We start from the raw sequence: 18,866 nt of genomic DNA on the forward strand, positions 1-18,866 counted from the left end.
GTCTATGTCTCTAAACTAACGAGAAGACCTCTTTGCTCTGTCGCCGCAGCTAGGTTGGTGGCGAATGATTTGAACCTGGGCTTACTTGCTGCGGCTTTGTTTATCAAAGGGTTACTACACTCCCTCGATATGGTCATTCACCAAAATGTAATATGTGTTATACCAGCGAGCAGGGGCGTTGCAAGAAGGGAGGGACTGACAACTATACATGCCAGAGGCAGGCAGACTTGGAGCAGAGTTACAGTATGGCCCACGGAAGGATTCTAAAAAGGAAGGGAGGCGTTCTCCATGCCTTATTATTAGTCCGTCGCAATCAGTGCCAGTGGCATACGAATATATGGCATGCCCAGTCATAATTCATCAGTCACTCATGTCAGCCTTATTATACTGTATAAATAGCAGTTAGTAGTTCCGTGTGAAGCCGAACTTTCTGTCTGATGATGCGAGAACAGCCTCAAAAAGGTCTCCGTACTAGCCCCCGGTTTTCAGCCTCATCTGTCAGACGCCTGAATTAATCATCGCTTATGTAAGTGTCGACCCGCTTACGTCAAGACAAAGGGGCTCTTACTACTAGTACAGTTAGGTGTCCTTCTAATGATGAGCATTACTATTGCATCGCTAGCAATTGGTACCTGTATTCATTTACTCGCTCCGGCGGTGTGGATGTGGATGTGGATGTGCAATGGTGAAGGTGAATCATGATGTCAGACATTCGCTCAACAGAGTCAAGTGCGTACGTCTACAAGACTTACATGCCGGCATGTACCTAGGTATGTAGGTAGGTATCTACCAGGTAAGTATGTGCTTAGTAGGTATGGGTGTTCTTTGGAGTGGCAGGTGAGGAGCTGATGGGTGCCAGAGTTGGATGCTTGACGTTAGGTTTTACGAATTACTGCTACTAGTAGTATGATATTGATATACCGCGGAGGTATGCAGTGCACTACTATGTACATGTTTGAAAAAAATTGACGTTGCAGGACCAGTCACTAAGGTATCTACTATTCAGTGTACTACCTAGGTATGTGGGATGCAGAGAGGATTACTTTACAATTGTGAATCGTGGTTGTTGCTTGCCCTGGCAAATTGTCAAAGAGTCGTCCGTTGCAAGGCCAAGTCTTTGTGATGAATGTCAACTACTTCACCTGTACTCTGGGCGAGGCAATCCACTACCAGCAGGGAAAGGCATACAGGACAATCAACGAGTTCATCGAATTCAAGTCCGGGCAGACCCCCGACCTTCCCGCTATTGGATTCTTTGTCCCGGGACAAGCCAGTTCTGGTCAGCCGTGGAAGACGGAGATTCTCAGCTTCAAGGACGTACAAAATGGCTCTCGAGTCGCGGCGCAAGCCTTGTCCAGGACCATCAATGCGGAACCCGGACAGACAGTTGCTCTTCTCTGCCCAAGCTCTGCAAGCTTTCTTTTCACTTGGTTAGGCCTCATTCGACTGGGACATCCGGTTTTGCTTATTGCGCCTCAGTGCTCGCCAACCGCAATCGCGCACTTGTGTCAGGCGTGTAGGGTGTCTTATCTCCTCTACGATGTGAAGTATGAAGACTTGGCGACGGCGACCGTAGGGACGTCACTGGGTCAGGGATGTGGTTCTTTATCCGCTTTGCTGCTTCCCTTTGACGCAGAGCATATCTTTGATGCCATCTCAGAGCCATCCGACGGCTTTACGGAGGACTCCTCGAACGACTACATCAAAGTGGATGAAACGGATATTGCATATCTTCATCATACTTCGGGCACATCAAGTGGTGTTCCCAAACCCATTCCACAAACACACCATGCGGCCATCGGAGTTCTTCCGACTCTGGATGGCAGTAAGCAGGCTACTTTCACAACTACTCCTTTATATCATGGAGGAGTTGCAGACTTGTTTCGTTCCTGGACGAGCAACGCCCTAATATGGTTGTTTCCCGCCCAAGACATGCCTATCACGGCCGCAAATGTGTGCAAGTGTCTTGAAGGAGCGGCCACTGCAGCCATGAAACACCGAGCTCCTGAGGTCAAATACTTCTCTTCAGTGCCATACGTGCTCCAGATGATGGCAAATGATAAACATGGTCTCAAATACCTGCAATCGATGGACATTGTGGGCGTAGGCGGTGCTGCGCTACCCACAGAAGTTGGCGACAGACTAGTCAACAAGAGTGTCAATCTGGTTTCTCGCTTCGGCAGTGCCGAATGTGGGTTTCTAATGTCCTCCCATCGAGATTTCACAACGGACAAGGAATGGCAATATCTCAGACCGATGCCTGCAGCGAAATTTTTCAAATTCGAGCCTCGAGAAAGTGGTCTTCTTGAGTTGGTGGTTCTACCGGGCTGGCCACACATGGTATGAATACATTTGCTGCTTCCCCCACTCTGTGACACTGTCGGACTCACTTTTATACAGGCCAATCGTAACCGTGAAGACGGGTCTTACGCCACTTCAGACCTCTTCGAACCCCATCCAACCATTCCCAATGCATGGCGTTACCATTCCCGAGCAGATTCCCAGTTGACGTTAATTACCGGCAAGAAGTTCGATCCAGCACCCTTGGAAGACGCTATATGTACTTCTTCTCCACTGATCAGCGGCGCCCTCGTTTTCGGAACAGGTAAACCGTACCCTGGTGTCCTCCTTTTCCGATCATCAGCAGGCGCTTCGATATCCGACGAGACCCTCCTGGCAGAGATGACTCCACTGATCGAAAAGTTAAACAATGAAAGTCAAGGTCACGCCCGCATACCCAGGAATATGCTGATACCGATGCTTCATACCGGAGACCAACAGCTCGAGAGAAGCAGCAAAGGCACAGTTCTCCGAAGCAAGGCTGACCAACGATATGCAGAACACATTGATGCTGCATATGAGAGCCTTCTTTGCACCAAGTCATGCCATGTGCCTGATGCTGACGTTCCAAACGCGATTCGTGAGATCGTGGAATCGGTCGTAGCGGGAATAGGTCGCAACGACAACTCCGACAATAAATGTGCGACACTCAAAGACGATACGGATCTCTTCGCTTACGGAGTTGATTCCGTGGCCAGCATACAGATCCGTCAGGCATTGTCTCGACTCGTGCCAAACCTCAAGGGTGCAGCCCTACCATTGACTATTGTCGAAGACGCGGGGACGATATCGCGGCTCAGCGAACTGATTGTGCGGTTACGATCAATAGGCCTTGAAGATGGAGATCAAATGCAAAGCGCAAGATCTACTCAGGAAACAAATCGACAGCAACATCAACTTATGCATGATCTGGTCAAAGAATACAGTAAGTTCGCCTCGGACAATCCACGTCATTTACCATCGTCATCATCCGGGCAAAAGACAGGTAGCAACAACTTCTACCCTGAGCCTGAACGAGATGGAATCGTGGTCCTTGTGACAGGACCCACCGGATCCCTAGGGAGCCACATTCTCCACCAGCTACTCTCAGACCCAAGAGTATCAAAGATCCATCTCCTCGTCCGTGGCGCCAGCAAACATGCCTCAAGGGAACGAGTCACCAAAGCACTTGCTGCCCGCAAGCTCCCCATCCCAGCCGACTTTGACTCCAAGACCGCAATCTGGCCGTGCAAGCTGTCCGAAGCGGACCTTGGCTTATCTGAAGCCACGTACTATCAGCTATCGCATTGCATCGATGTGATTATCCATCTAGCGTGGAGCGTGAACTTTTTGTTGCCGCTACGCAGCTTCAGCGGCACACATCTCGCTGGGCTACGCAACCTGTTGAATCTGGCTCTTGCATGTTCGGACAGACCAGCTCCACCACGATTCATATTCTGCTCGAGTGTGGCTTCGGTTTCGAACTATTCTCAGTCTCGACACCAACAGCAGTCCCGATCCAATGATAATGATGATCGAGATCATCTTCGACACTCCAACAGCATCGACGAAACCAGAGTTCCGGAGCGATGTGTCCTGGACTCACCGTCCGTGGCCGGCCCCACAGGCTACGCCCGCTCCAAATGGGTCGCTGAAGCCATCTGTGCCGCTGCGCACGATACGACACGGCTGAGAAATAGGATCTCCATCGCCCGCGTCGGCCAGCTCTCTGGAGCAAGCGATACGGGCGTATGGAGTATGTCCGAGGCGTATCCGCTGATGCTGGCGAGTGCAAAAGTCACGGGTGTCTTGCCTGATTTGGAGAATGAAATTCTGAATTGGTTGCCGGTGGATATTGCGGCGAGAGCGTTTGTCGAGGATGCATTGGATATCGGGGAAGAGGGACAAGAGGCCCCGATACCTGAAGGTGAATACAAAAGCGGAGTGCCTCCTCGACCGTCTTTGAATGGCCAACAACACCTCAATGACAGTGATCATAGAAATGGAAATGGGGACTGCCGCAACGCGCCCGAATCAGATGCAAGTGCTGGCGTCCCGGGTACAGACAAACATGGGCCACGACCAGCAGCGGCAGTTGCAGCAGAATCGGTTATTGACAACAACCCCGAATCCACTCCAGATCGTGCCACTACTACTACCCATTCCCGCCTGGATAGTGACGCTGATATCGATACTGATAGTGACGATCTTCATCTCGGACCACCAGTCTACCACATTCTAAACCCAGACCCAACCATCCAATGGACCGACTTGCTATCGTGGATCCAGCAGCACGAATTTGAATCACAGTGTCCCAGTCACCACCAAAATGAAATCTTCCACAAGCGGAGGTCGTCTGTCAGAGTATCAGCATCACGGGTCAAAGGTGCCTCAGTATGCGGAACTCGATCTGAATGCAGCGAAAGCTGCCAAACACCACGACCACCATCGAGAAATGCTGGGCAAAGTCAACAGCAGCGAAAGCAACGAACGCGGAAAGAACAGCAAGAAGACGCAGACGCATACGAGGAAAAGCCCAAGAGCAAGGATGCAGCCGGGAACGAGAAAGATCCAAACAAGCACGACGCCGAAATCATCTCCGTTCCATTCAAAGTCGTCCCCGTCAACGAATGGCTCACTCGTCTCGCCAGTCTCCAAAACCAGGAAGAAACAAAAGACCATCCACATCCTGCTTTGAAATTGCTTGGGTTTTGGAAAGCCACTTACGGAGACCCTGAATCTCGTTCCTTTGGGGACACAATACCTCACAAAACCCAGAGTGAAACTGTACCACTAGAAACCGGAGATCGATACCCTGACCCAGACGCTGGCACCACAACAGGGACCAAAACAGTCATGCGTTACGAAATGACGCGAACGTACGCTCGAATGCCATCGTTGCTACTGAACAGCACCTGCAGCGGCACCAACGCCAACAGCAACAGCAATGCCAGTCTAAGTTCGAACATCGTCAATGAAGCATACATCCTGAAACTGTGGGACTGGATCAAGCGGGAACTCTGATCTGAGAACATATAAACAACCTATCTATACCTCTTTCTCAATAAAGACTGACTACTGCGTGCTCAGAGCTGATAGGCTATGAAAACCAAGAAACTATACTCCTGACTATCACCATCACATCACACACTTCAGACCCCCCCGGCAGTGCCGGTCCTGCTGCTGCACTTTTGATAGACTGATTGTTCCATTTGTATACACGACGACAAGAAAGAAAAAAAAGGTCTATCTACCCTACTTACAGCGCGTACTGTATTCTTCAGGGGGTACAATGTCTGCCTTTTCAGCCACTCCAATGGTCGTTGGTGCTTCCATCTAGAATATGCAGACTGTCCGCGCAAGCCAGGGATCCGATCTCGCCCGCTAACCTCCTCACTAATTCAAAGTGTACTGTACGTACAGCACTCTGGCGTGGTGGTAGTGGTGCGCAACATAAACCCCAAGGGAATCCTCATTGGTGGTTGTCGCCAACTCGAACAGACCACCGTGTACATCGTCCAGGGCCAGTCTAGCAGCAAAGCAAGCACCCTAAGTCCATGCATGTTCGCTCGTCCAGATTGTCCAAGAACTTGGACTTCACGATTATCTCGCTCAGCGCACGCAGTGTCCAGGACCTGAACCCAGACAAAAACTCCAGCTCAAGGCAAAAGCGGTCCACGGCTTGGTCATAACATGCTGTTCGTCCGGTTGCTCAAAGACTCCTACCGGATAAACATGCCTTCGGCCTTGCCCCAGAAGCTGCGGGCCTTGTTAACATGATCCAGTCCAAGCATCTCATCCCCGTCTTGAATGAGATCAACGATCACGTCGTTATCGTCGAGGTAGTTCGGCTTCGCGTACATTGCTCTAGGTACCAAGGCAAACTTGATCTGTTGCAGCAGCTTTCCCTTGATACCCGTCCTCTTGCTGATGCGCTCTTTGGTCTCCTTGAGAGGCTCATTGGGCTTGAGCAGGAACTTGAACGGTACGCCGTGTGGTTTGTTGGCTTCTTTGTCGAAGTGATAACAGTAAATGAATCTGTCCTCGTCCGAAGCATTGATTTCCTCCTCGGGGATCTTTTCGGCATACAACGTGGTGAACTCATTGATGCCGACAACATTGAAGTCCTCGATCAATTCTTTATGGATTTTACCCCCATGAACTTCAAGGATTCGTATGTTGCGCGCTGATTGTTCGTCCAGGTTGAGCTTCTTGGCAATACCTTGAATCAAGTCTCCAACAATGCCGTTTTTGGCAACGAGTATTTCGAGGGGCTCCTGCATTTTATTAGGTTCAAAGTGACACGGCGTGCAACTATGGCACTGGCTCACCTCTTTGCTAATGCCGTCGCTAAGCCATATGACCTTCATAATCTTCTTGGTCTCATAGTCGGCAAGGCTGGTCTCCAAAACCTCGTAGTACAATGCATCACCTCTATGTGTTGCATAGCCCCCATAAGACGAAAACTGAGATTGCAGGATTTGCTGGAGACTGTGGTTCATGCCGCGTTTGATCCACATTTTGATCTTGTTGTTTGTCGTACTGATCGTTGCAAACCGAATATGCGTCGGATCAACTTTGAGGTGCTCACCGACCTTTGCCGCGAACTGGTCGTAGGTCATCTTCTTGCTCAGGCTGAGGGTAAAGGCTTCTCCCTCCGTGCCAGGCTTGGGATAAAAGCTGACCGGTATTCTGTTAAGCAAATAATCGTAGTACTGGCGGGCGTCAGTGTAAGTGACTGTGGATGGGTCCAGGTCTGGTAGGTTTTGTTGAAAGCAGATAATGTCGCCGTCTTGGATTTCGGACTGCTGGAATGTCTGCTTTGGCTTCATTGCTTCAATCATGGAGAATTTGATTTCTTCAAACAATGAAATCGGCGTGCTCGGGTCCCACTGCATGAGCTTGTTGATCTGGGGTGCGATCTCTGATACCTTGTCCAGTTTCCTAACATAGACATGGCCGACGCCAGTCAATGTCTGAGCTTTGACGTCGAAGTATTTGAGGAAGACCAATATCGGGACATTGCCGCCCACGGCTTGTGAAGCGTCTGGGAATAGGACCTTCCCGTCTTCCGATTTGGGTGCGGTCTCCGCCCACAGGAAGAACGGCCGGCCCCTGGAGCCGTACTTATTCATAGCCTCCTCCATGGAAATGTCAACGTCTCGGATTGGCTGGTCTGGACGATTCGTCTTGTTCTGTCTGCCCACCATGACCCAAAACCTCACTTGGTCAGGCTCGACCTCAAGGTCTTGGGCAATGTTCGCGGCAAATTCCGAGACCTTCGTTGCTCGTAGGATCCGGTGTATTTGAGCAGCAGCAGGGTCACCCTGCTCCAAGTCGTAACTCGTCAAATCAAATCCATGATGGGCTTGGAAGGTCTTGTCTGTGATCAACCCGACATTCATGTACAGATGCGCTTCTTCACGTTCTTTCTTCTTCCTCGCGAGTTCCGCTTGCTCCTCTGCGATCCTTCGCTCGATATGAGGGGGAATGTCGGCTTCAGTGACTTGATGGAGCACCTGGTCTAGTCGGCTCTTTCGGATGTATACCAACATGTACGCGTTCATGGATCGCTTGGTCGAGTATCCCCGCATGTAAGGCTGTCTTTGACCGAGGCCGCCATTGGCAACGTTGGCATACTCTCCGCCGTAATTCTCTTCCAGTACCTCTTTCATTGTCGCGCGGGTCACTCTGTCATCGTCAAACTTGTAGAACTGACTATCCTTGGTGGGTCGCAGGAAGGCGTAATAATGGCCAGCGTTGAAATCACCACTATGCACCAGCACACCATGCAGCTGGTAGATCCAAGGTTCAGTAGTCGATGCTTTGGCCTCGTCCGACATATAAGGGGATGCATCGAATTCTAACGGGAACTCATGTCTATCGTTGACCTTCATCATGGCGTCTCGGTTGATGTCATACTCGAATCTCTTCAACTGCAGGTGTAGCACAGGGGGAAAGCTTTCGAATATGACGCCCTTTCGTGCGTCTTGAAGCTTGTAGGGTTCGCCAGCGTCGTATTTATTCTCCCCTTCCAGAGTTTCCACTTGGATGTAATCCATGAAACTCTCGTGCAAATTCTTGTTGCCTCGAACGTTGAGCTGCAGATCCCAAAATTCCTCTATTCTCGATGATTCGTAGTCGACGTTGATGCATGAGATATATGTTTTTGTCTTGCCAACAAAAAGCTCCGGCAGTGTTCTTTCGGCTGGAGTTCCCTTCATCTTCTTCTCTAGGACCTCCATCAAAATTCGCGACAACTCTTGCACATCTTGTTGTTCAAAGATCTGTCGTGTGTCCCAACCAAAAGATGCAGTAAGCTCATTCGTCGAGACTGCATACCTGTCTTTTTGAAGCTTGTAGAACAACCTCTGTAGAGCCCATGCACTGTTACTTCGGTTTGCTTCGTGCTCGGTGGGGATCTGGTAGACTGCCTTGCGGAACGCATCGGTAAAGTAGAGGGATTGTAGCAGTGAGTTTAGATAGCAGGTGGCGCCTTGGTTTTTCAGCCCGACCATGCCGGTTTCTTTCTTGGAATCGTAGCCTTCAAAGTTGTGCCATAATACGCCGGTCGGGTCCTTGATGATGCGGACATACGCAGTCAAATTGGCTTCATTGTTCTCGACCAAGTGTCTTGATCCATCCTCCCATGGTTGATTGAATGCCTTTCTGAGCTCGACAAATCTCGTAAACCCCCAATCACCCTCTTTTGCCGTAAAGCGGTGAGTGGCAGTATGGCTTCGGAATAGAGTTGGATCGTTCGGATTCCAGAGGACGAGAGAGAACTGTACACAAGCATACCAGTCCGGCGGCGGATCGCCTTCAAACCCATGTTCCAAGTAGAAAGATGCGCAGTCAACTTGATTGCCATAAGGGAAGAAAAGTACTCTCCAAGGATGACCGCCGCATTCAAACACTGGGCCATGTTCTCTTCTGGAAAGATCCCGCCATCTCTCTATGTGCCAAGTATGATAGGTTTCTGCTTCGGTCTCGAGATCAGGTAGGTCGGCGAGGACGTGCCGTTTCATCGCCTCATCTACAACCGGTCAGTACTAGAAGCTAAACACAAGACTGTTTGTCCATACAATCATCGGCCCTGGGTAGAGCGTGGGCGGGCCCCTCGGAGGCATCATCGGGTGAGATATTGACCACTTCATTTTCTTGCTGGTTATACTGATCGTAACCATCAATCAACATATCCGGCCCCGTCAACTGTAAACGGTTGAAGAGAGAAGCAACATCAGCGTCCATATTTTCCACAAAAACATGTGCAGACCACGGAACAAACGGAAGCTTTTTTTGACATACGTTATCCATGCTGAAGACCTCAGCCTGCTGTCACGAGCAACCAAGATGGCAGCTCCTGCCTCAAGGTTTGCGCTCTGATATGCAAGTATCCGCAGGCAGGAAGGCACCGAAGGCCCGTTGATGAGGAGGCGGCGACCAGAAGCGGGTGGGACGGGAACAAAAGACGTAGGTGTGGGTGTGGACGTTGGGCGGCGTGAGAGCAACCGATCTGACGTCCACGACACAGTAGGAGCTCGAATAAAGATGGAAGAGAACAGTTGTATTCGGCTGCCACAAATTGAGACGAGGTGTTGCACTGCGCGAAAGCACAGTCCAGTGCAGTATGTAATACTGGAATGGACGGGCGTCGGCGGGCAAAAAGAGGGCGCCGGTTGTGGAATGACGAATGACGGCAGAGCGCAAGCAAAATGCTTCTCTGAAGTGTGCCCCGACTCGGACTGTCTGACTATACGACAACTTGAACCACCCTGAGATCGAGTCGATAGTTCAAACAAAGGACACGAGTTCAGTCAAGTCAAGTTCCTCAAACGGTGCTCTGTTCTTCTCTTTTCGCCCTCTAGTCGCTTGTTTTTGTGACTCTGCTACCCCGAACGGCCACGGCTTGAGTGATGGATCTGCTTGCACAGTCTCGTCACTGACCTGTTTATGACTGCAAACGGCGAACATGTTCCTTACTGCACTTTTCTCAGCCTGTTTTGACCAGACTATTAGTTCTTCTGATATGAAATGCCTCGGGTCGCGGCGTTTTCAAGGCCACGAGCCTTCTGCGTGAACCAGCACCTCCCATTGCAGGTTCGCCGATGGAATTCGTCTCGAGGGGAGAGAAGCCCTCCTCCATGGCGGCCGTCGTCAACCTTAGACGAGTACGGCTCTCTTCCTATGCTCAATGTCGAAATGCTAACCTCAATGTTACAGCTGGGTTGACCGTCCCATTCGTCCCATCAGTCTGCGTCAGCTCTTCTTCTTCGGTCGCACGTTGACCGAGAGCCGGCTCCTCAGTTCTGCCAACTATGTTCGCATGGAACTGCCCACAAGGTCTGCTGGCGCTGGGGATATTTCGTTGCACACCTACTAACCCTATCACAGATTGGCCCACCGGCTGCGTGACATGCAACGGTTACCCTACGTCGTCGTTACAAACCCTCACCTGTCTCTTGTTTACGAACTATACTACAAGTCTTTCGAGAGCTTTCGTCGGGTACCGGTGATTAGAAATCTTGAAGAGAACGATGAGTTTTGCAAGGTTATAAGCGACAACTTGAAAGAGCATTTGGCGGTAATACCAAACCTGGTCATGGGCGTTCTCGAGTGCCAGGACCACGTCTCACCTGACAAGCTGGACCACTTCGTACAGGCAATGCTTCGTGCCCGCATTTCCAGGCGAGTCATTGCTGAGCAGCATCTTGCCTTGACAGACACGTTCAACTCCCCATGGCATGTGCCACAGCCGAGCTCTGAGAACGAATTCGTTGGCGAAGTTCTTTTGCGATGCAACGCGAAAGAAGTCATCGAACGTTGCGGTCAGTTCACCCAAGAAATTTGCAGTTCGTCTGCCGGGGGTGACCCGATAGTGCCAGAGATTCGGATCCAAGGTCATGTCCATGCCACGTTCCCCTACGTCTTGAGTCATCTCGAATATATTATCGGGGAGTTGTTGCGAAACTCGGTCCAGGCAGTCATGGACAGGCACAAAGAAACTACGAGACCTCCCCCGCCTATTGATGTTCTGATCTGCGAATCAGCCCAACATGTCGTGATTCGGATATCAGACCAGGGCGGCGGCATTCCTCGTGACATAATGCCCTTCCTGTGGTCTTTTTGCAAGGGACCCAGAAGGAATTCGCGATTGCATAACTTCAAGGATGTTCCAAAGTTGGCGGCTACGATGCAAGAAGTGCGGCATGCCCACCACGAAAAGCCCAGAGGGAAGATTAGAGACTCCTCTCTCAGCACCCTTGCGTCGAGACCGCCGGATTTAAGGCTAGGGATGGGCTTACCCATGAGCCGAGTCTATGCAGAATACTGGGCAGGCGGGCTTGAGCTGCACAGTCTGGAGGGCTACGGCGTCGATGCGTTCCTCCAGATCTCAAAACTGGGCAACCAGAATGAACAGCTTACATCACGGGCGAGCATCGATGCCGTCTAAACTCTTATAGGAGGGAGAGCCACTGCGTGGCCATGACGATCTGTCTGCTATAGCAAAAAGAGGCAATGCCTGCTTAATAGTGCAGTCAGCACCAGCACAGTAATGAATGAAATGATGATATTCATGCTAAAACAACAACACCCTTCAGACAATCGCCTAGGAACCTCATGCACTGCCAGCCAAATGGTAGAGAAAGAAACTCCTGCGGCTGAGCGTTCGGCTTACCAGAGTTGATGATCTCTTCATGAGGACAAGACGCTACGAAAGAAACGAGAGAATCTACGTACATGTATTTGGTGGGTGGTGTAGGTATATGCATCAGAGCAGTATGTACCGCGAATCAGGTCACCACCGCATCATGGGTAGCCACGAGGGCCCTCGTGATGATGGTTTTAGATGCGGACTTATAGTCAATCTCGACACTCCCTTCGGAATCGCCAGCTTCACGGCGACGAATGTTTTCCGCTGGCGATGATTTGAGTAGTTGGGGGTCTGGTGGAATATAAAGTAGAGAGGAAGAAAATTCGCGGCGGAAAAATATGGGAGGTCCAAACCACATTTCCACGCCAGACTGAATACAGCTAGAATGCCACACCTCGTCTAAAGCGGCGTTGGGGATGCGGGCGGGCGCCAGGGCTGAACGGCTGCGATCAACTCGATTGGCGGGCTGCGGCTCTTCGCCTGCAAACAACTCGACCTGCGCTGCATGCTTCAATCCATCCTCATTTGCCTCTGCTTCATCGACAAAAAGAGAAGTACCAGTTACGTGCAGCACTGCATCTGTATCCGTTCCATACAGCTCTAAACTCACGAAAGCCCACCGACACACGCATTACTTCCTTATCGTTCTCGACGCTACCTCTTCCACTATTCTGGCTGGTCTACTTTGACCTTTTACTCTTTTCTTCCAAAGCCCTGGTCGTGCCAACCATCCGATTGTTATACTCCGACACTTTTGTCCCTCCACCCCTGTCACCTACGTTTAGAATTGGATACGTTGGATCCTGCATCGGAGCAGTCTGAAGCAGAAGTGGCCGTGGCTAGTATTCTTTGTCAAGCTCTGACTGCCGCATTCGTTGCCCATGGAAAACGCAAACCTGTGGACTAGGCGCTCGAAGTATGTTCTCGGAAATTCTGTTGTAGGGATCGAAGAAACTGACAGGCAACAACAGTGCTGGCAAGCTTTCTTTGTCTATGAGAGATCAAGAAGGCAAAGACGGTGCCAAATTAGATTCCCCACGCGCATTCAATTCGAGACGGTTTGGCGACTCGTCCTCGCACGGAAAGACGAACCCTTTCAACGCCCTATCTCCATCTGCAACCAAATCACCTTCAGCTAGCGCGTCCTCTGCCTTTGGGCTCGGTAGTGGCGCATTTGCCTCCTTCGGATCGGCAAAGACCCCCAAGACTCCTGGCAGCGGGTCTGGTTTTGATTTTTCGTCGCGCGAGAAGAAGGAGAAGGATACAGAGACGAGAACCGACGCATCTGGACAGGAGCAACAAACCGAGGCGCCTTCACCATCGCCGGTCCCGACACATCAACTTCGAAATACTTGGAATCTCTTTTACCGACCCCCGGCGAACAAATTTTCCGACTACGAAAAGTCCATTCTCAAGGTTGCCTCAATCAGCTCGGTAGAGAGTTTCTGGACGATCTATTCACATCTCAAGCGGCCATCCCTGTTGCCGACAGTATCAGATTACCACATTTTCAAAGACGGCATCCGCCCAGTGTGGGAGGACGAAGCCAATAAGAAGGGCGGGAAGTGGGTTGTCAGGCTGAAGAAGGGGGTTGCTGATCGATATTGGGAGGATTTATTGCTCGCCATTATCGGCGATCAATTTTTGGAAGCTGGGGACGAAGTCTGTGGTGCTGTCCTTAGCGTGAGAAGTGGTGAAGATGTCCTGAGTGTCTGGACAAAGATCGACGGAGGTCGGAATATCAAAATAAGGTACGTTGCCATCAGAGAGCGAATGTCGTAGATCTAGTATCTGACTAACGGTCCACCAGGGAAACTATCAAAAGAACTCTGGCTTTCCCGCCCGATACCAACATCGTGTGGAAGAGCCACGATGACAGCATCGCCCAGCGGTCCGCCCTGGACGAAGCACGACAACAAAAGGCAAATGCCACTCCGGGACATCCTGGGGCGGAGAGGCGCCGCCAGACTCTGCATGACGACCCGGAAAAGAACAAGGCAAGGGTAGCATCATGAGACGATGGGTGGGAGGTCTCCCTGTTTGTACTGTAGAACCATCTGGCATGTACCTCCTGGATAGGATCACAATGTCTCTATGAGACATGTACCGTGTAATGCTCAAACCCTGCAAAATGCTCGTACAGCAGCAGAAGATTCAGCTTTGTGTGATGTTTAATGCAGTGACATTCTTTCCGGTCAATGTCAGATCGGAGGGCAACTTGACCATCAATTTGAACTGCGCTTGCTGCGGGGATTCCCTCCGCGATTTCACTGACGGCACTGCACATTCAAGTTATTCTTATCACTTCAGCGCGCCGCAGTCCAAACCAGCTCACCACCACTACCTAGGTAGAAATGAACATGCAATGCAGCTCATTCCCTCGGCCTGAGCCCTGACTGTCTATGAATACCCTCCCGACCGTTGCCTCAAATGAGGACATGGAATGAACCCTTATCCTTAGTCCGGGATGCCCTCCAGTCCTTCGTTACCACCATCCGATCTGATTCTGTTCCGCCTGGTTCAGATGACAATATTTCGGCCAGCCCTCAACCCAATGCCTCCGTGTCGCAACTACATCGGGCTCAGATGCCTCCAAGTCCTCCCAGGAAGTATCTGACCAGAAACGTCAAGGATTATCTGCAGGTCAACGACAACGTTCCCTGTGACCCCATCGAGGTAAGTCGCCATGTCCAGATTCTTGTCCAGTCTTCCGTTCCAGTGCTCCCTCATAACTAACACTGTGATTACACAGATCCCAAGTGATGAAGACGGTCCGCCTCCTTCGCATGACCAGAAAACAAAGTCCCCTTCCCGAATACCAATCCAACAGTATGGTTTTCTCATGTAACATCGCAGTTATCGGATATGGCACTGATTATTGGGATGCTCAGGGCGCGCACGAAACCAACGGAGATCCAGGTCAAGAGATCGGAGTCTAGAGACGAAGCGAGGCTTCTACCTACATTGACGTACGTGTCGAGGACAGGCTGGAATGATCGAGCCACTGAATGTTCCCGTAGCAAGCGAGATCCGGGTGCGGTGACGATACCAGACCCCATGAAGGCGAAGCGATTTGCGGTATGCTACATGTCAGACCTTCTGTTACGGGCCTCTCTAACGGTTGAGTAGCAGAAACCTGGTTACAAGGTAGTGAATACTCTCGATGTTACGAAGGAAGGGACAAGATCACGTCACATTTATGAGAAGACGACGAATATCAGAAACCCGGTTGATGACAATAGCCATGCCCACCCCGTTAAGAAGCGGAAACTGGACAACAATCACTCTCCCGATGAGCTTAGACTCAGTCCAGAGCCTTCAAACGGAAGGATTGCCAGGTCTCGCCGGGGCTCTCCACGAGTGATTGTTTCTGTCCCCAAGTATCGACAACCCGCCCACGATGGTACGCAGGCAGAGTCCCAGTATGATTCTCGGTCTTCTGTCGACGAAGGTGATTTTACGAAAGGCGCTGCAAGGGAGAGAAAGGCCCTGAAGGACAGGATACTTGACAGCTCGCCCTCGACAATGTCAAACACTGCGCGGACAGCCACAGTTTCTTCGCCTTACTTTGAAACAGGAGATACGCCTTCACGACCTTTGCGTCATAAAGTTCTGTACCGTGATAGCCCTGATGCCCTACAGGCCGACCCGCCGATGCTACGACAGCGCCAGCTCCTGCAATCCGGCACGTCTGCGGATAGCTGGTCTATCAAGGATTTGGGTGCTTTAATTGTGGGCAAAAGGCACAAGGTGGACACGCCAAAGATCGGGAATTCTGCCACCAGGCAAGCAGACAAACGCCGGAAGTCATTCAAGTTAGAGGAGGTGATCCATCCAAACCTTCCGGACGCCAACATCTACGTCGTCGAAGTACACTCTGACTCCAAAGAAATAACTTTCAATACTGAAGAACGGATGTTGGTCGATGAACCCGTGCTCAAAAAGCCCCGGCCGATATCCAAAATTAGCGAAGTCAAGCATGGCACCGACGAGAGTCGGGTGGTGCTTGTGACCTTTCTTCGCCAAGAATCTTATGAGGATAAGATGTTTTTGAGATTTCAGTCGCATAAAGCAGCCATCGACTTCGTGAATGCGTTGCAGCAATGCGCAAGCGACATCAAAGTGCAATGCAAATCGGCGTAAGTTCGAAAATTCCCAGAAGAAGAGACTCGGCTAATCGTGCCTATTTAGTGAGTGGATGGAGACGGCGTTTGCAAAAGCGAGACAGGATCAAGCCAACTACGATTCTTCCAAACTCCGCTCGGCCGGGGCAGCGAAAGAGGAAGTGATCCCGACCAAGCCTTCAAAGATACAGTCATCAGCGCCAAACGGAGAAAAGCACATTCGCCATGTTGATCGACTCGATCCACCTCGTCCAACTCCCAAGCCGCCTACCGTGATCTCAGGTGCGGAGCGACGTGCTTTGGGAGAGCTAAAAGTTCCCTTGCCTCGGGACAGCACCGTCGGATCTCGACATGGACATTCTCTGGACAAGAATCTGGACAAGGTGCTCGAGCCTCGAAGGGTGACCCGTTCACATGATAACAGAAAGATCACCAGCGAGAAATCAATCGAAGAGCTTCCGCCGAAACGACGGCCATCGGCAACTGATGCACTAGGGGAAGCCTGGAAAAAGGACCTTGTATACCCTGGCCCAGGGAAGAAATCAGCAACTGTTCCTTTCGAGGATCTAAGACGACTGGATGACGATGAATTCCTCAACGACAACCTGATATCTTTCTTCATGCAATATCTAGAGACGTACCTGGAGCGGAGCAACCCGGAGCTGTACCGGGACATGTACTTCTTCAATACTTACTTCTACGAAGCACTCACCAAGAACGTCAAGGGCAAAAAGGGCATCAACTATGATGCGGTTAGCCGATGGACCAAGAACATTAACATCTTCAAGCGCAAGTTTGTAGTTGTGCCTGTTAATGAGAATTTCCACTGGTACCTCGCCATCATCTGCAACTTGCCCTACTTTCTCCCCAAGGCTGAAAGTGACGGTGAAAACGAAGCGCGACATGGTCATCAGATTGAAGTTGTGGAGGATTCTCAGTCAAGTGACCGCCACAGCGAAGGAACTGGAGATGCGCCCACTCAAGCCACAGAAGCAACACAGAAATCTTTGGCTGAACTATCGCTCAGTGACTACGACGAGGGGAACAGTTCGAGTATATCCAAAGGCCAACCTAAGAAGGGTCCAGGACGACGCAAGGCACCTCGAAGATCACTGCCCAAGTACGACGTTGACAAACCCATCATTATCACTCTGGACTCGTTGGGCTTGTCACGCTCAGCAACATGTTCACTCCTACGACAGTACGTTGTCGCAGAGGCCAAAGCCAAGCAGGGTCTAGACATTGATGGGGCAGAATTGAGAGGGATGACGGCGAAGGACATACCTACGCAGAGCAATTTCAGCGATTGCGGTCTCTATCTGTGCATGTATCTGGAGCAGTTCGTGGCAAACCCGTCTCAATTTGTCTCAAACATCCTTCGGCGGGAGGAAGAGGCCCAACAGTGGCCTCGGAAAATCCGCAGTGAAGACTTGAGGTCCAGACTCCGCGAGTTGATCTTGGAATTGCACCGACGGCAAGAAGGTCAGAAACCAACCGTCGAACTCCCTGAAGTCGGCAGCATCATGATTGAAAAGAGGAAGCCTTCGCCTGCACCACTGTCAGCAGTTCACGATTCAGGAACGAAACGGAGCAAACAGGAGATAGCAGAGGCACGACAGCGATTCCAAGATGTGGCAGATGCACGTCATACTGTCCGTCAAGAAGAATCATCTACCCGGAAACCCGATGACAAACGAAGCGACCCATACGAAGCGGAAACTCCGATCATCATTTCCACAGAAAAGGGACCAAGAGATTGCGGTCTACGCCCTGTCAAGCATGGGGCTCATGGCACGCTTCAACTTGAACGAGACAAGTCGGGTGCAGAAGTCTTGATAACAGCGTCGCCTCCACTCGGTGATAATCATCGTTCAGGTGCCGACTCGGCTCGAACCAAAGACAAAATTGCAACGCATTCTTCTCCTGCTGAATTGGCCGCAGATCTGCGCCAGCGGAACGAGACGAGAGACGCGGGAAAGCGAAAGCGACGCTCAAGCAGCACTAGCAGCAGCGACGACCACTTCAATAACTCAGAGAGGAGAAACGTCCAGTCTAACAACGCTTCGACCGAGTTCCTGTCCGGACTGGAAAGCTATGCTCTGTACGACCGTTCTTCGCCCTCAATGCAGACCCATCGTCAGCTACGAGATACCAAGAGTCAGACTGTTTCTCCACTGAAAACTCGACACGGACATCTCCAGCCTGCCCACGCGACCACGAAGGTTTTGGCGGAAGTAACCGATGATTCTGACGAGGACGACGACGACGATGCGGTTGTTGTTGAGATGCGGCATCATGATGAAAGTGGTGACAGAAGAAGAAAACGAAGACGAAACGACGATGATTTGCTTGTGGCTGGCCAAGCGAGGGGACAGAAGGCCCAGTTCCAAAACAACAACCACGATTCTGAGCCAGAGGTGCCTGAGACCCAGGAGACGAGTGGCAGTAGTACGGACAGTTCGGAGAGTTATGGGGATTTGCGTGGTCATGGACACCAGAGGAAAGACATGCTGGATGACGAGGATACCAAGGAGATGTTATTGCGTTGAAAGTTGAGAGTTGCGAGTCTGCAGACTGCCAGGCTCAGCTAGCTACGTTGTTTCATGATCAGTGGTGAGATCGGACCATGCATGACTGGTAATGAGTACTCTAGCATAACGAAGAGGACATGAGCTAGACGAATTGTCGAGTTGTTCACACCCACACACACTCACACTCGTGTTCTTTTTCTCTTTCTTCCTTTCGCCTGAACGTATATTGTTAAGCCC

The 18,866-nt window shown here is 50.9% G+C and overlaps 5 protein-coding genes across 5 annotated transcripts; 4 read left to right on the forward strand and 1 right to left on the reverse strand.

Moving 5' to 3' along the window:
• The first annotated feature begins 608 nt into the window (after positions 1-608).
• HMPREF1120_03318 (uncharacterized protein) lies at positions 609-6,678 on the forward strand. The gene is made up of 2 exons (XM_009157381.1): positions 609-2,340; positions 2,401-6,678. The coding sequence occupies exons 1-2, from the start codon at positions 1,123-1,125 to the stop codon at positions 5,341-5,343; spliced, it is 4,161 nt and encodes a 1,386-aa protein (XP_009155629.1). The 5' UTR covers positions 609-1,122; the 3' UTR covers positions 5,344-6,678.
• HMPREF1120_03319 (ubiquitin thiolesterase) lies at positions 5,322-10,179 on the reverse strand. The gene is made up of 4 exons (XM_009157382.1): positions 9,628-10,179; positions 9,405-9,531; positions 6,651-9,355; positions 5,322-6,596 (listed from the first exon to the last, which is right to left on the reverse strand). The coding sequence occupies exons 1-4, from the start codon at positions 9,634-9,636 to the stop codon at positions 6,042-6,044; spliced, it is 3,396 nt and encodes a 1,131-aa protein (XP_009155630.1). The 5' UTR covers positions 9,637-10,179; the 3' UTR covers positions 5,322-6,041.
• On the forward strand, positions 9,753-12,321 carry HMPREF1120_03320 (pyruvate dehydrogenase kinase). The gene is made up of 4 exons (XM_009157383.1): positions 9,753-9,792; positions 9,854-10,490; positions 10,543-10,662; positions 10,714-12,321. The coding sequence occupies exons 2-4, from the start codon at positions 10,354-10,356 to the stop codon at positions 11,771-11,773; spliced, it is 1,317 nt and encodes a 438-aa protein (XP_009155631.1). The 5' UTR covers positions 9,753-9,792; positions 9,854-10,353; the 3' UTR covers positions 11,774-12,321.
• A 534-nt stretch (positions 12,322-12,855) lies between these two features.
• On the forward strand, positions 12,856-13,989 carry HMPREF1120_03321 (translation initiation factor eIF-4E; the record flags this gene model as incomplete). The annotated part of the gene is made up of 3 exons (XM_009157384.1): positions 12,856-12,890; positions 12,946-13,725; positions 13,785-13,989. 3 exons carry the CDS (start codon positions 12,856-12,858, stop codon positions 13,987-13,989), a joined length of 1,020 nt encoding a protein of 339 aa, XP_009155632.1.
• A 415-nt stretch (positions 13,990-14,404) lies between these two features.
• HMPREF1120_03322 (sentrin-specific protease 7) lies at positions 14,405-18,647 on the forward strand (the record flags this gene model as incomplete). Its single annotated transcript, XM_009157385.1, has 6 exons — positions 14,405-14,650; positions 14,727-14,803; positions 14,866-14,943; positions 14,995-15,052; positions 15,104-16,113; positions 16,166-18,647. The coding sequence occupies 6 exons, from the start codon at positions 14,405-14,407 to the stop codon at positions 18,645-18,647; spliced, it is 3,951 nt and encodes a 1,316-aa protein (XP_009155633.1).
• Positions 18,648-18,866: the final 219 nt, after the last annotated feature.

This window comes from Exophiala dermatitidis (assembly GCF_000230625.1).
Source record: "Exophiala dermatitidis NIH/UT8656 unplaced genomic scaffold supercont1.3, whole genome shotgun sequence".
Classification (NCBI taxonomy): domain Eukaryota; kingdom Fungi; phylum Ascomycota; class Eurotiomycetes; order Chaetothyriales; family Herpotrichiellaceae; genus Exophiala; species Exophiala dermatitidis.

What these genes read in the sequence shown, in the direction of transcription:
- HMPREF1120_03318 (XM_009157381.1), top strand. Translation starts at nt 1,123, where the DNA reads ATGAATGTCAACTACTTCACCTGTACTCTGGGCGAGGCAATCCACTAC. An exon ending in TACCGGGCTGGCCACACATG is followed by an intron (nt 2,341 to 2,400) that starts GTATGAATACAT and finishes ACTTTTATACAG; the next exon opens with GCCAATCGTAACCGTGAAGA.
- HMPREF1120_03319 (XM_009157382.1), bottom strand. An exon ending in TCTACCCAGGGCCGATGATT is followed by an intron (nt 9,356 to 9,404) that starts GTATGGACAAAC and finishes GACCGGTTGTAG; the next exon opens with ATGAGGCGATGAAACGGCAC. An exon ending in GCGACGGCATTAGCAAAGAG is followed by an intron (nt 6,597 to 6,650) that starts GTGAGCCAGTGC and finishes AATAAAATGCAG; the next exon opens with GAGCCCCTCGAAATACTCGT.
- HMPREF1120_03320 (XM_009157383.1), top strand. Translation starts at nt 10,354, where the DNA reads ATGCCTCGGGTCGCGGCGTTTTCAAGGCCACGAGCCTTCTGCGTGAAC. An exon ending in CCGTCGTCAACCTTAGACGA is followed by an intron (nt 10,491 to 10,542) that starts GTACGGCTCTCT and finishes TCAATGTTACAG; the next exon opens with CTGGGTTGACCGTCCCATTC. An exon ending in CGCATGGAACTGCCCACAAG is followed by an intron (nt 10,663 to 10,713) that starts GTCTGCTGGCGC and finishes ACCCTATCACAG; the next exon opens with ATTGGCCCACCGGCTGCGTG.